This window comes from Haliotis asinina, chromosome 5 (genome assembly GCF_037392515.1).
Source record: "Haliotis asinina isolate JCU_RB_2024 chromosome 5, JCU_Hal_asi_v2, whole genome shotgun sequence".
In the NCBI taxonomy this organism is placed as follows: Eukaryota; Metazoa; Mollusca; class Gastropoda; order Lepetellida; family Haliotidae; genus Haliotis; species Haliotis asinina.
In genome coordinates, this window is record NC_090284.1 from 40035313 (window position 1) to 40052545 (window position 17233).

The 17233-nt window shown below is 39.7% G+C and overlaps 2 protein-coding genes across 2 annotated transcripts in view; one reads left to right on the forward strand and one right to left on the reverse strand.

Moving 5' to 3' along the window:
• The window catches only part of LOC137284436 (GPI inositol-deacylase-like), a 388474-nt gene that overhangs the window by 118651 nt on the left and 252590 nt on the right, over positions 1-17233 (reverse strand). The gene's annotated exons all lie outside the window — the stretch shown is intronic.
• LOC137284482 (F-box/LRR-repeat protein 16-like) overlaps positions 7915-17233 on the forward strand; it is a 62654-nt gene continuing 53335 nt past the window's right edge. Inside the window, exon 1 of the mRNA XM_067816306.1 lies at positions 7915-9053. Within this exon, the coding sequence (XP_067672407.1) occupies positions 7972-9053 (1082 nt within the window). The 5' untranslated portion in view covers positions 7915-7971. The remainder of the gene's footprint in view (positions 9054-17233) is intronic.

Sequence of the window (17233 nt, forward strand, 5' to 3'; positions counted from 1 at the left end):
CATAAATCGGCAAAGCATCATGCTAAATAGATAAACATTGACATGCAAGAAATATGCACCAATGCATCTGGGTGTATGCTTGTTTTGTGCATCTGGGTGTAGTCCTGTTCTGACATGCACAGCTGGAATGATGTGAACTTGCACATGGGGTTACCTCTCAATGAAGGGTATTTGCATCTCTTGCCGTAGGTGCTATTGTTGATGAGGACCATGGCGATGAATGCCGTTAATGGCTTATGTATCAGTGCATTTGCCAGGAATGTAACAGACGTTTATTCTGTGCGGTTTATGAGTTACACATGCACTTGTTTACAAAGTTGTCAGTTTGGTATTTGTTGATGGTCTAAAATCCTAATGTGTGTGGATAGAGATCACTGCTGATGCCGTTCCATGCACTGGCCTTATCAAACCTAATGTAATATACAGTAATGGATATATCTACATGCCAAGTGGGACGATGTTTGTTTCAGGGCTTCTTATTACAGATCTCAAAACCATGAAACATTAAACATCGTGCCAAGGAAAGTAAACGACCACTTCTGATGATGGTTACAAAAAGGCATTACAAACGTGAAACATTTCTACCGTGGTGCTGTTGATACAGATGTTGCATAGTTGTGTCGCAGGACTTCGGTTTTCTGTATTTCGACAATATTTGCCATACGTTTGTACGTTGTATGTGTTTTCCTTTCTATTGTCAAAATCTAGTATGCAAGTGTATATGCAAGTTAATGAGTGAGTTTAGTTTTACGTCTCTTTTGCAATATTCCAGCAATATCACGACAGGGACACTAGAAATGGCCATGGGCATCACCCATTGTGCCCATGTGAGACTTAAAACAGGGTCATAGCATGACGAGCGAACGCTTTAACCACTAACAAATGTATACTTTATTTTGCCCTGTGGTGTAACATGCTTCATGAACAGTATCATGACTGTTAAAATTGTTGACCAACAGACGGGTGTTTAATGCATGATTAACTGTTATGTAATTCGTTGTGCATGCACGGGTGGTTCGCGTATGACGATATCCTTTTTAAGAATCAAAATAATTATCCACAATCATATACAAAATGTTATGATTACCTGCAAATGATATAATAGGTACTACAAACCCCAAGCTAATTGGCAGCGAAATATTCACACATACGGGTTTTTTTTCAAAATATTACTGAACTTTAAATTGTCGATCAAATACTGCAATTTTCAAACACATGAACTTAAGAATCACGAGAGACGTGACTATATAAAATACATCACAACGGATTTGATTAAAATATATTTATTCAAGAGAAATGATTGGGTGGTACAAGGTATTCCAATTTAGTAAAACCCATTCCCATTTACAGTTCGTACATGCAAAGGTGTAACAAACTATACGTAGAAGGGTCGAGAGATATATAAAAGAGGTGAATAAGATATTAAAACCAAAGTAATACATTGAATACATGAATTAGATCATCAACATTTTGAGTTTGATACATGTTTTTGAACTTCCTCAAAAAACTAAATATTGTCACTGTACGGAAGATATCTGTCCGAAAGTCCAAAAGATGAACCGTTTATTATCTTTTAAATAGGAGTTTATATAATGTATGAAATAATTACACTTGAAGCGGCCCTACAATAGCGCTGTTTGTCGATTAATGGACAGTCAGCTGTCCAGTGTGACACTTCAGCCATTTTTGTGTGCGGAACGCTACGCACTTATTTTAGAAACGGAAGAGTTGAAGCATAGAAACAGTCTGAACTGTCTATGGCGTTCTTTATGGCTTGCTACATGAGATCTGGAGAAAACAAATTGTTATCAAAGCGATAAGATAGTATTGTGTGTACTGTTTAAGCAGCCACGCGATACTCGGGAGCCATACATGACATGTGGACTGCGTGTGGTCTTGACAGTTTGGAACGTGGGATAATCCCGCGTCGTTATCCAGCATCCTCGGTGCCTGTTATGTCAAGGTACTGGTTGTGAACACGTGGTTGTGTTTAACTTCGTGCAGTCACATCATCATCATCATCATCATCATCATCATCATACGGTTAGAGGTGATAGTCTGCCATGTAGACCCTGAAGTAAATACATCGAACAATGCCCACGCAAGCATAGAAAATGGCAAGTCTAGATCTCCACAGTTTGAAATGAAGAAAGTCTCAGGGCTCCTTTTCATTGTATTACGTTTTTTTACTATTAGAACCTTTTTGTATAATGTATGTTCATTGCAGAGACTTGTTGTTAGACTATAGAGGCGAAACGGAACCTAGACTACATGGCTCCTTCTTCCTTGTTCAGCGCAACACGCAGCAGTATTAATGCTATATGTAAACATAAACCAACCTACTCTGGGACAATGACATGTATCAACTAAGCCATCGAGTCTGACCACCCGAGCCTACTAGCCGCTTCCGACAGTCGTGGGTGAATGAAGATCAATCTTAACCTGGATCTTCACGGTCAGTGTTATCGTGACTCGTTGATGTCTCTCATAGTACCTGGATGTTAATTACAATTACTGTCACTTCCTTGTCCGGAACAGACACGGATTTTTTTAAGCCCCTGCCACATAGTGCGGCCTAAAATAACACACCAACGGTCCATAAGGAAACATGCTGAACTAACGCTTAGTCGCTGAATATTATATAATTTTGATGGTAACAAGAAAACCCATTTAAATTGAAATTCATGCAGTGAATTGGGAACTGGCCGGGGGAAAATCTACCCTTGCTTCATTTAGGACTTCAGCATTACAGGAAGGGCTAGGTGTTTGGGATAATACAGTGGTTCAGGGACTGTGAGGCAAAATATTTTCATGCAGGCGTCTTCCGTTTGGCACCACGATCTATAAACAGCGCACTATATATCCACAGAGTATAAGTAGTTACCTTAAGCGATCAGAAGAGGGAAAGATGGAAAATTCAAGAATGACACAGCATTGTGGAAACTCGTAGTGGAGTAAGACCGGGAAAACTAGAAATATAATCGTGTCGAATCGTTATTAGATTCGAATTGTGACTCGAACCCACAGTCATAGGTGTATGGCGTGACTAAGGGGAGTAACTCTGCCAAGGGATTTCCGGCGCAATATTTATTTACAGCCTTGATTATCAGTTTGTTTTCCTTTAATGTAAACTGTAGGATGCCCTGTAAGCACTGATTAAAATCAACCAGAGCTTCACTATAAAAATAATTCTCGATTGTCTGTGAAATTTGCACGCAATCAAATGATAGAAAATGTTTATCAAATAAGTCTGTCAATCTGTTTTTTATGAATATTGTTTTATCTACAAATGATCGTGGATACGTCAAAACACATCTAAAGATATACCATCATTTGGTGTCATTGTCATTAGTTTTTTCATGTTATATGAAACTCCAATGATCCTTTCCATATTTAGTAGATGTTAATACCAAACTCTTGTTTCTTCATATAAAATTCCGGAGCGAAGGGGAAGCCGAATGTTTAAAGTACCAAAGACTCGTGTTTGATTCCCCACGCGGGTACAATGTGTGAAGACCCACCGTGATGTTGCAGGAATAGAGCTAAATGCGGCGTAAAACCATATTAACTCTGCAGTTGACCATGCAGTACTAGTTACGTGACTACTTCCTGTCAGCTAAAACATCATTTTCAAGATGTTTTCCTAACCGTAGTATAACGATCGCCTTACAAGAGTCATCAAGAAAGGGGGAGTTTCCCTATTCAAGGGTGTTTACATGAAGTCTCCTAAATGTTTCAGAAAATATTTGTATATCACTAGGTTAAAACCATTTCACGAAATGTTTTGCATATTACAGATAAGAAACCAAATCATTTTCACAGAGCAAATTCTTACAAAATTCCAAATGTATGTTCAGTCATAAGGGTTTGTTTTTCACATTATGGAACATAAATATTATGCACATGGATATTTGCCAGGTGTGCTCGGCATTGACTGCCCGTGCGACTCACACCTTCCACGCACATCTGGTTACTTGCAGGCTGTTGTAACGGTGTATATATAAACGTATAAACACACATATCCTACGTATGCATGTTCATGTACATCTGACATTATAACCTGTTTGCAGATACGGAAACCTCACCCTCTGTTGGTCACATGGTATTTACAAAATGGACATTATCCTTGTCGGGAACGCTGGTGATGTGGGTAGGGGTAAGTGGTGGTTTGCGAAGTAAACAGAATGACGGATGTTAATTGAGGTGGGAGAAAAGGGATGGGTAAGGATGTCAAATCATCTTGAAAACATGGCGTGGCAGTGAGGGCTAGGCATAAATAAACTATAATTAAGACTACATGGAAATGTATAAGAGAGAATAATTAAGTTTTTGCTTTTGTTTTTGTTTTGAGGAATATAGTGTATAGTGTATTCACAGATTCTTGGAAATATAACACCGTTCGACTTTTGTACATGTGTCGAAATTAATTTGTCTTGTTCGGAAATCCCAACACACACTATTAGGGATCACGGATCTCCACAGAAATAATGTCCTTAGAGCTCTTGCTGTGGGTACAGCTGCCACTGTGTGTAATGTTTCAGCTGTAAATGTGATTGTGTGTATATCTGTTGCTGTGGGTACAGCAGCCACTGTGTCTAATGTTACAGCTGTAAATGTGGTTGTGTGTATATCTGTTGCTGTGGGTACAGCAACCACTGTGTGTATTGCTTCAGCTGTAAATGTGATTGTGTGTATATCTGTTGCTGTGGGTACAGCTGCCACTGTGTCTAATGTTTCAGCTGTAAATGTGGTTGTGTGTAAAACTGTGGCCTCGGATACACATGTCGCTGAAAGTATGTCGGTGTAAAACCAAGGGATATTTACGTTAACCTTGCGTTTTAACTTGACATGGGATCCAACTGCAATGATAATTAAAACTTTAAAATATTACCCGTAGCACAATACTATATCCTCAAATACCATTCCGACTTTACGTGGTTTATGAACTGGGAACAGGGACAAAGCAGGAGATAGTTGGAGCTGGGAGGGTACCATGTGTTGGAAGTAAACATACACCACCGTTACCTTTAGGATCAGCCTCATCAGCGATGGATAATGAAAACTGTTACCTTGGAAACCCGATTTCCTGGACAATGTTGAATTCCACATGGTCTGCTATGACGTCAGTAATTACGAGGTCTTCCAGAGGGAGTTTAATGGGTTTAATACTGTTGAATATTTTTTCGTTATCTCATCACGTGTTATATTGATTAACTTTGGAAGAAATTAACGCCCTGCATGGTTCAGGTTCAAGACGTATGCCACTATGGTGAAACGAACGAGCAGGTACATACGGAATCCCAGATGGGGCATTGTCAGGTTGTCGCATTGTCACACTTTGGAAAATTTGGTCACATTTTGCTTGTTTTTGCGGGAACGACAACGCAACAACGCGACAATGTCCCTTCTTGGATTTCATACCCACGTGACTCTAGAATGATTATCAGGACATTTTGAGGATTCAAAAGGCTCGTTGTCTTGGTTCTTGACAAACTAGTCTTGCATATTTTCGTTTGGGAGAAAGGTACTGACAAGCTAATTAGATGAATGTGCTTCAATAAGCAATTCCGCAATAAAGTGAACACGTGTGTGATCATTACAAACAAATCGATAACTCATTTGAAATGTTCATACGATGCACTTAATATCAAGTGTAAAAAGTCAACAATTTCAATTATTTTCATCAAGTTAAATCCAAACGTAGACATTTCATTTAAATATATGTAGTTTGCTCCATATTTGTTTCCAAAGTTCAAAACGTTTTAGGCGTTAAAACAAATTAAATATTTAGTGTATTTAATTAATTATAAATGAAATGAAATTTGCCTCCTTCAGATAACAGGAAAACGTTTTTGCTTGAAACCTAATTCAACTTTACAACTTTTTGGAGAACAAAACAAATTGGTTTACTTTCTTGTAAGGAGACAAATTTGGAATTTTCCGCTTCCACAATCAGTTTAGAACATACTAATTTATACATCCACTGTATACGCCCACTGGAAAAATTACTGAAAAAGAATTTACACTAGATGTTATAAATATGCTAGAGTCTACAAAAGACAGAAATAAGCCTTCTCACGCAAAGTTAATAGTACCAAGCACCGGGACTGAGACGATTAATTTTTTTCCTAAAAAGGTGTGTTCTCTATATATGCTCTCCCAGGTTGTCTGTCTCTCAGTCACTAAACCACATAATTTTCCCCACTGTTTAGAACTCCCTGAAACGCTAATTAAAACCCTAAAAGAAGCAAGTCTAGATTTCCCCAGGTTCGAGTTCAGAATCCCCTAACACCCTGGGGCTCATTTTCTATTTAAATTGGTTTTCTTGTTGTTATCAAAATTATATATATTCAGGGACAAAGCTTCTCTACCAGAATGTCCCAGCAAAATCTCGCAACACCACAAGGCACCATTAGGAGGTACCAGCAGTTGCCAGTGTGAAAAGTTCTGCGTCGGTACGCCTGTGATCAGCGTTATTCACATTTCTGCCAAACACTAGTGAAATGATGCATTAAACAACAGCATGTGAGACGGTAAGGCGGGTTGCAGAACAGTGCTGGGGAATGACGTTCAACCTTTTGGTGAGGGGGGCAGGGGAGTAAGGAGAGGTACTAGGAAGGGAAGTTGTGCTAGCATCAACGTGTTTTCTCGGTTTTCACGGTGAGAGCGTGAAGACTTGGGTTCGATCCACCACGTGGACAGAGTATGTGAAGCTCATTTCTGGCGTCCCCCCACTCTCTTTCTCTCTCTCTCTCTCTCTCTCTCTCTCTCTGTGTGTGTGTGTGTGTGTGTGTGTGTTTGTGTCTGAGTGTGTCTGTGTGTTTGTGTATCTGTGTCAGACGAATGGTTGGTGAGAATTAATGTTTGAAGCGTCGTATAAAGCCTCTAGTGCCGGGTTTGCTTCGCTGTTAGTGTTAACCTGACACAAGCGCGTTGTGTCGTGTTGTGTCAATGTTAGATGGTAATATATTTTGTTAAACCAGTTGGTTTCCATATAATATTTCAAAATTGTAATATGTGATTGTAGACGAGTAAATACAGGCCCAGTCGGCATCTGACATTATAATTTGGTTCGAAAAATTAAATGTTAAATTTTACAACTAATGTTTTGCTTTGTACTGAAATATTATCAAAATTAAGAAACTCATAACCATTCACCGCAATACAATTTAACGCAAAGTATATTTTAAAATCAGTATTTAAAGTCCACATCCTTTGCATGTAAAGAACAATGACAAACCAGGAAGGTCATTAACAACACGTGTACAAAAACAAGAGTTGAATATAGTTAGATCATTCGTTCATGATGAGATATCGGTCAGTTCTGACACGCCCAACCGCCCCTACACACGATCTACAGACGTCTCCCCTGTTGAAAGTAGTGGTTAGATAGATTACACTTTACATTGATGAATGTATGATTAAGTCGAACACGACCCTGATCGAAAAAATCGATACCCCTCCCCTAACCCTCCATGCATGGCGGCTTCGTCACAGTGGGAACGTGGGTCAAAGCCAGGCGTTCACTGTTGGCACGATCTGACTGGTAGCAACATCGGCCTCGAGTATCGATCTAAGCGGGCCTGATATCGACAGGCAGCTTTTCCCTCAGCAGCCAGTCCTGCCTCACTTGTCGCGCGGGATGGTCGTCTGCTCTTGTCCTCCCAAGTTCCCACACCAGCCACAGCTTCAGGGAAAAGCAGACGTAAAGATTTGAAGAAGTTGTGTTCTTGGGATGTCTATGAATTCATTTTGACCACAGGAGCTTGTGAAAGAACGGTTTCTCAGTCATCTCTTTTGCCGCGAATACACGCGAAAGCGATCAGCTGCAGTAGCCAATGAGAGAAGCCTGCGTGGACATGGTGCAGTATTTAAATGTATCTAGCTGAAAGGAGGGCACCTATGTAACGACACATGTAGCGCATGTCAGGTATTGGAAGCGCGCGTTAGCACGGCTCGTGTTTTGGTGTCATGTCTACAATACGCCGAGCCTACATGGAGATATCAAATGGTATTCGGGGCCTCCGCCTCCATAGAGAACAATCGTCCCAAGGCGGAGGGTCTTCCCTCAAAGAGACGCTGCACCGAGCCACCAATGGCTCGCCGCTCAATAACGTCAGGTTGACGCGTTCACCAAAAGCTGGATTTGTGAAACGAATTCGGACTATGAGTGGAAAAGCTGCCCACAAAACTGTCCAGGATTTGTTCATGGATGAGTCGTTTTTGTCCAAATTTTTCTTTTACTTTTCTGCCGAGGAAAGAGGTGTGTTGTCACGGGTGTGTAGACGTTGGAAGCATATCCTTTATAACACTAAATATTGGGCAGACGTCATGCCGATCATATCCTATCGTGACTGGACGAAGGATATGGTTGTTAGGAAACAGGTGTACGACAGCCTTCACCAAAGAGGGTTCGATGCTGTGTGTTTGTTCGGCGCCACCGACGAAGACATTTCGGATTTTGTGAACAATTTCCCACCTAGTAAGAAGCATCTTAGGTCTATAAGCGTTCGATGTGCCAACGTCACAGACGCAGGTTTGGAGGTCCTGTTTAAAAAGATGCCTTGTATTTATCGGGTTGAAATTTCCGGGTGTAATGAAATAACGGAAACAGGCTTATGGTCTTCCCTTAACCCGAAGATAGTGTCCCTTAGCATTAGTGATTGTATCAACGTAGCAGACGACACAATTGGCGCCATATCCCAGCTTCTACCATCCCTGTACGAACTGACCATCCAAGCGTATCACGTAACGGACGCAGCATTGGCTTTTTTCAGTGCGAAGCAAAGTTACACGTTGTGTATCCTCAAACTCCAATCCTGCTGGGAAATTACCAACCATGGAATTGTAAATATTGTGCATTCCTTACCAAATCTGACCGTCCTAAGTCTTTCAGGGTGCAGCAAGATCACAGATGATGGTGTGGAACTCATTGCGGAGAACCTTCGTAAGTTACGCGTTCTCGACATTTCGTGGTGTCCCAGGATTACGGACGCATCGCTGGAATACATCGCATGTGACCTTGGACAACTCGAGGAGCTGGTGCTGGATAGGTAAGAAAAACCAAAGTTCATTATGCATTATTCAAGGTAGTAATCAATACAGTTCACGCAAAACCCGACATGATTGTCACCTCTTCAATCCATACAAAAGTAGACTGAGGACATAACTCGTCGGGAAACAATATATACGGAGAAAAGCAAATAAAGGATCACAGGAAAATTCAAGCGTTCCTTTAATATTTTCCAGTTTTCATCATCAGTTTCGATTAGTGCTGCAATGCTGAAAATATCACGCTTGAATTTTCCTGTGATTCTTTATTTGTTTCAATCAGTATATTTTCGGCCTCGATAAACACAGAATTTACAATATCCGTAGCCTGTCTCACCGTCCTCAGTCACAATATTGTCCCTACTGCCTTGCCTTTCCTGCGATATTAATTACCTAATGTGGCAAATTCGATTTCCTCGGGTTCGGGAATCTCCGATGTCACTGGGACTCCTTTTTAATAAAATTACATTATGATGTATTCAGGGACTAAGCGATATTCTCTACAATACCCTGTGTGGCCTCAGATGTTACACGGTTACCTTGACTAGCGAGTGTACACAGTTCACGTTTACCTAGGCAACAGAAGCTATGTACAGCACTGTATTCTATACTAATGTGACATTGATGACAGACATATTTCAATATTCATCGACAGGAGTGATTACTAGACATGCATTACGGATAAAGCGTTCCCTTTTATCTCGTGTCTAGTATATTCATATATTTACACAGTCCCTTTGTTGGGATATTTTTGTATGCTCGTTCCATTGTTATTCAGAATATGCCATGCAAGTAGCCAAGCAGCTGTCGAGCAGACGTATTTGTGAATATTGAATGTATTGTTTTCCATCAAAAGCACAGGTTACAGCACAAACAAGACTTCGGAAAATAGCACAGTCCTTTACCGGGTAATTGTAAATTTAACCCCTGGCATTAACGGTGATGATATATCAATATTAGACATACGAGAACATGCACAATGCCCATGATTCCTTCTAGGGGATGTATGAACAGATAGGAATAATCGAAAGATTATCGATTAGGGATCTCCGTCAGTGAACTCGACTGATCTGCTTCTGCGCCATGTTTCAACTGGGAGTAGAAGCAAGTTATGAATGGTGAAGGGGTCAGTTCGTTCACACGCGTTCAATGAATAGTAGTACATTTACGGCAGTAGCTAGTGCAGCATCTGCGTTTACTGGATTACCAGTGTTACCGAATGTCTAACATACTAAAGTCTACCAGGTTCGACAGTACTGATATCAGAGTACTCCTGGTTCAATTCATAACGCCTCGTTCCATTAGTTCATGAAGAGTATACTTAAAAATCAAAAATTATTTTTATGGTTGCATTTTTTCATCCCTCCGGCATGTAATGCGAGGGGATATATTGGACGGCTCGTCTTTCCGCCCGTCCGTAATCATTTTGTTTCGGGAGCATAACTCAAAAACAGTTCAATATTTTTAGACCGAAATTGTTAGATATAATAATCTAAGCCTATGGTTGTGCCTTTTTGACTATTTACAGATTTGTGGCATTTTCAGATATTGAAGATATTTCAGAGACAGATCTTGAAGTGGTGCCTGTTGCTGTTTACATAAATATGGCATTAATATTTTTTCATGATTTCGATGGAAACGATTCAAACATTCTGAAAAACATCAAGTAACTGTCAGATGATTTGTTTTTTCAAATATGTGGCGGCCGGGAGGACATGTCATCTTCTGATGACTCTTGTTTTTATCAAAAAATATTGTTTATGTCAAATTTGATATTAAATGTTAAACACAATGTTTTCTAGTCCGTGGCGAAATGAGATTGAAAGAAAGCATTCTGGTTCGCTCTCTCAATTTCAAAATGACACACTCGAACATTTTAGTGTGGACTGCCCTCTGACATACTTGAAAACGGGGACATTTTTGTGTGGATTGCCCTCAGACATACTTTTAAACTAGGACATTTTAGTGTGGATTGCCCTCTGAAAACATGTCTGTCCTTGGTGTCAGTGACAACGCTATGTATGTTTGTAAACCATTACATGCGAGAAGAGCGCTAAATGAGCATGCTAAGTCAAACCTACAGGCCCTTTATAATTACGATTGGACTGTTTTCATGATGCAAACCTGATTAACTATTAGCTTTGGTTCAGCTTGAATATTCATGCTGTTCATATGAATATTCATAGGCATTAAACATTAGTCCCTCACACTCTGATGCTTCTGAAATTATTGAGTATCTTGTATGCATATTGATAATGTTTGTTACCACGCGTAACTGTTTACGTGAAATGGTAACAGTAAAGTCCAAATTGCAAAATGTACTTTCTCAATTGCAGCTGTGGGGGTATAAAAGGAATCTCGACCCAACGTGGAGATCTGGGTTCGAATAGTTCTTCAGCAACCCATGCATGCCATATGAGGCGACGATAGGGATTGACACGCGTCATCGTGTCCCAGTTCTGTATATCGGTGCTCATGATGTTAGTCACTGGAATGTCTCGTCCAGACTCCATTATTTATAGATATAGCTGGGATACAGTTGATCGAACCGTAAAACTAGACCCATCCAATATGTTAAATTCGTTAAAGAAACAACAAACGATCCACGCCTTAACAAAACAAACATGAACATGAAGATTGATTATATCTTTGCAATATTTATGAACACTGACTGATTGTGTTGTATCTGTTTATGTTTTTTTTTCTGTGTGTGCCCGGAAGTGATGAAGCCGATAACGCATGTGCATATGGCGTGATGGTCAGGTATGAAATCAATCTTCTTTTCGTATGCGCACATGGGTGATAAAAACAGTTATTCATAACTCCCAGTTTCTTCACCGTGAAGGCGGTCGGACACATTAAGTAAAGGATTTATTTGATTCAGAAGTGATCGGAATTTGATTACTGTAACGACAGTGAGAATGTATAGCATTCATATGGCGAGTGATTGAATATATTTTAACGACATCCTGCGGTATCCCAGTTTCCTTACGGCGTACGAACAGACTTCGCAAACCTTCCCTGGTGGAAACTGAACCCAAGACATTGTTGCGATGAGCGACTGCTTGAAATACCACTCTACCTCACAGCCCCCATATCAAAGTGCATACTGAACACAATCCGACTTTAAATCTAGTCGTGATTCCAAAGTTCGATACTCGCATTATGAACACGTTTAATATAAATGCCGAGAATGGATAGGTCACTGGTTCCACCGATTATGATCTTTGGTGTATCACCAACAACCCTGTTCTCGTGTTTCAATAAGACAGAAGACGAAAGACGTACATCGAATTTTGTGAATTCAAAACGAAAACGTCACGGGCGTTAACGGCGTTGGCGAAACCCTCGGTCATTGTCTTGACAACCACATAAACATAGCTGATAAGCGGGATTCGAACCCTGGACGATTGGTTTCTGGCTTGCTTAAGGCCCACAACTCTACGCAGCTGATTGGGGTGCCTTAGCCGATTATTAATATATGATCATTCTGGCATGATATTTATTTGTTTGTTTGTATTTTTATTTATTTATTCATTTATTAGTAAACTTATACATATTGAATATTCAGTCATCTATTCCATTTGTTTATCACATTTTTCAAATTTTCATCGATACATGAACAATGGCGCCCTGTAAATGATTGAGCCTGCCAGACATCCCTGGCGCGTAATTGACCACGTTGTAATGCAGCTCCATTACAGCCGTCTATATTACATAATATCCAGGCGATACTAAACATCGATTGCTGAACTCCAAATAGCGCATGTAGATGTCATCTGTTAAAACACTGCGTTTGATCACGCCTACGTCAGATTAACGTTACCATCAAAATATACCACCTTGTAACATTATATTAAACGTACCTATCACGCGTTGTCTTCAAATACTGCTTACTCCCAAACGAAGTTAATGCATGTAATTTTAACATCGATGTATCAGTCTGCAGATATATCATAAGCAGTTGTTAACAGCATTGTCATTTACAGAGAAGAGGCCGCCAGTCTTTATGTGTCGCACGATGACTACCTTCAATTATCTGCACTGAGGTGCAAGAGTTTTCAGTCATCTGTCACAAATATGGAGTTATGTGTTTGTAGATGAGTGGCTTCATATTATGGATCACCTATCACAAAGATGCATCAGAACTGGAATGGATACTGTTTAATCAGCGGTTTGGGGGAACCCTTTAGTGATCGCACTGGAAGCCAGGAATGGTATTGACCCTATCCATCAATGCCGTGCATAGCATCGACGTTAATACTTTATAATGGTCTTTAAGAAACGCTCACATTTAAATCGACTCTCAGTATTTCTCTGTGCAAATATGCAGAATCTGGCAGACAAATGCTTTGTGAATACGTCAAATATTGCATGATGTGCTCAGCCAGAGAGTGACGGATTTATTTTTAAGGGGATTCCATCCCTTTCTTCCACATTTTCTAACAAAACACCTAGATGAGCTCGTGAAAAAAACAGACATTCCTTCCTGTATATCGTAAAAGCAAATTGCGGCGCCTGGTTTTGTCATTTGTAAATGTTACATGCTTCCGTACTTAATCGGGTCACCGTGACCCAATTGTTTGATGCCGAGATCATCCACTGTCTGGAACTAAGCGTAAAAAGTTCCAGACCTTAGAAAACCGTATTCTTTAAGAGAGCTTTTTCAAGAACCATCATCACCGGCGGCCATCCAGTGTTCTGTAGCACATCTGAATGTGATGTGTTTAAACAGTGACGCGATGTCTCAGCAGTCTGGTGCGAGAGTAATTTACGAACTCTTGAACCAGATTGTTTCCTTCACAGTTTTGCGTGCAAAAAGCACGAACAATTAGTTTCTAACGCTTTTGAGGCAGGCAGATAAAGAAAATAAGCTTAGAGCGTTGCTGTAACGTTAGGTCATAGTGATGGCGCTGGTTGGAGTGTGTTACTGAAATCAAGCTGCTGGAAGTATTCTCGTGGAGACAGTGTAAGAGGGAAGTATACATACCTCTGTATGCTGTTATGATTCACACATCTGGAGAGGGACTGGATCGACTATTGCTTTGCCATATGTCTCTCAAACTAAGCCTTGGGTTACATGTCATCTACTGGTGCCGCTAAGCCTTGCTCCAAGGCTGTACCGGATGCTGAGTAATGGACATTAAGTAAATCTATCCTTTAAAGATGCACTCAAGATAAGGAAACAGCCCAGTACTGCAGACTGTCAGAGGGACAATTTGTTCATTTAAGTATTTTTTCAGGAATTATCATCTAAACTGTTAATTATTACGTCAGTACCTTTGAGACTTTGAAAAGCCGTTGGGTACGATTATCTAAATTGAAATCTTGCAACGGGTTAGTGCTGAGTTGACAATTTCAGGGATTCTTCTTATCATTGAATTATGTTTTTGTCTTTCGGTCAGTATAGCCTGTTTTACGATCCCGTAAAGGTATTGCGTTTTGGTCTTTCTTGTCATGAATGAAATTTACGTTTATAAGGAATACGCTTATTACGAACTGGCGGATATAACGAACTGAATTCTTTTATCTCAGCTATTGCGCATTTTAGTCCTCACGCGTTTTACGAACTATGGATATTACAAACCAAAATTGTTTGTCCCCTTGAGTTCCATGTATTCTTTGTGTTCGCCGTACGCCGTTTCTGAATACATGTAATTTTGATAGTAACAAATGAACCAGTTTAAAATGAAAAGGAACCCTAGTCAGATCGGCAATTCAGAACCTGGGGGAATTTAGACTTGTTTCATTTAACATTGCAGGAAGGTTGACCTTAACTTCGATTTAGTTAGATATTAGACCAGCGCCCTCTGTCGAGAAACTATGTTGGCACTAGAGAATCTTTGGTCAAACCTCTGTCCTTGAGCCGTAACCCCATCATATTTTACCAGACACATTTTTCATTTTGCGGAAACATGTATTACTTATTAATGATATGAAACTATTTTGGTTATTAGGGTATATAATGGAGTATCTTTATATAGCTATCCGACTGATAAGTTATCTTGTTGTTAAGCTGTATATGACTTCTAGACACGCGCTGTCTTGGAATAATGGAAATGGATGGAAGTGTGGTCTTCATGTTCAAACACCGTCGACGCTATTACAGTAGCTGTTGCCAGAGCTGGTGCCGTCGTAGAGCGTTGTTCTACATTATATATAAGTAGACATCACACAGGCCTCTGATATATTGATTTGAATTCCTTCTTGGTATCTCTGGACAAAAATGTTCCTGTATGTCGGTCGTTTCTCTATGACGCTGCTCTGTAGGAGGAAATAAACGTAATCAGATAGGCGCAGTTTTTGTGACGCTTGTGTCGATCATTGTGATGGCTGTGTGAGCTATTGATCTCACTGTGTGAGATATTGATCTCACAAACAGACAATCTCGTTGTAACACCAGTCTGAGACATTATTGCCAGCTATAAAGCATTTCTTATCCAAAGTTTCCAACTGTTACGCTAATATGATCATGAAGCAGGATGAATAAGCACTATCATAGCTCCGCCATGTAGATTTGAACGTCAGTATCCACGTAGCTTCGCAAGTAATGATATGCATATGTCTCATTTATTAATCATAAAGCTAATCATTATTATTGGTATTTTATTTCAATTACATAAGGTTATGTGCATATATCATCACATTGTACAAGAAATTATAATAACCTTAAGTTCATATGGAAATTGGCATTTTAGATAACAGAGAAATGGTCTTTTTAGAGATGAGTGTATCTATGTAATTGGGTACTTGCATTGATTACAACAGAAGAAGTCTTATATCTATATTTCACTGACACCAAACACAGAACATTGTAACTGTAACAGTAAATTACGCAAGGACTACAGAATGTTATGAACGTGTTTTCGCAAGCAGACAAGGCATTGATTCTCCGTAATTCTTGTCACGAACTGTATTTTTGTCCCGACCACTGGTGAAGTCGAAATGCGAAATAACAAACTTCGGTTATTCCGAACTATTCACAGTTAGTCGCCCCTTCTGGTTTGTTATTAACATGCTGCACGTATTCCAGTTTCGTTTCTTAAATTGGTGTAATCACAGAGTTGTGCAAAAATGTTTTGCTACACCTGAGACACCATTTCTTTCACAACTGTTCATGAAAAAATCTGAATACTGTCTGAATAATAGAAATCTGAATAATGTCAACGTGCAATTTTGGGGTAATGCTGAGAATGATAAGGGTTTCTACCTTTTTTATTTAGCAACTTGGCCGTTTCTAAACAAACTATACTCGAAGGCATTGTAGGTTTACTTCATTAAGGGCTACAGTATGACAGTTAGGAGTGTGGGAAGGGAGAGTAAGATCATTATTTATTAGAGTCTCATATATGCATTCAACATATTACAAAGCGCATCTATAACATAAAATACAAGGGTCCACTTTATTTTCGTGACTTCAGAAGCAGTAATACACACACACAAATGTATGTTTGTGTGCATACACACACACACACACACACACACACACACACACACACACACATACATACATACATACATACATACATACATACATACATACATTACTACCAATATCTAGATTGGTCTAGCAGGATTTGGCACTTAACAGAACAGACACATTATCAGATAAAATCTACCAGATTCTATCACAGTCCTGAGCTTGACTAAAAGCTGATCATAGGAAATTGCATTTATAAAAAAATCTTACATCATTGTAAAGTGGACAATGTGAAAAAAACATACTTTAGTATTCGTCTTCTGTGAGATCTGCACATCGGGATGTGAACGGTTGTAGTGTTCTGATAGACTTAAACGAGAGAGTGGCGGGTTTTTGGCTAGGTCAGCTCCAACCATACGGTTCTTAAAACCACAAACTTTAATAAATGTCTGATTATAGAGTTCACAGTCACGACGCAGTGTCTGTACCACTGACGTATGTGACATTAGTCATGCGATCTGACAGGAATCCGATCTGACGAGGTTCCACTTTACACGAGGGATGTGATTTACTAAGACTTAGTATAACTACTTCAGTGAGTTACTGTGACAAAGTCAATTACAGGGACGTCCTATCTGACCTAAGATCTTTGTTTGACATTTAATAGTTGGGTTATTACATCAAGATGGCATGGCTATGTACACAGAAGCTACGTAACAAGCTCGTAATTATCTCTTGACATGATGCACACACAAGCTTGTT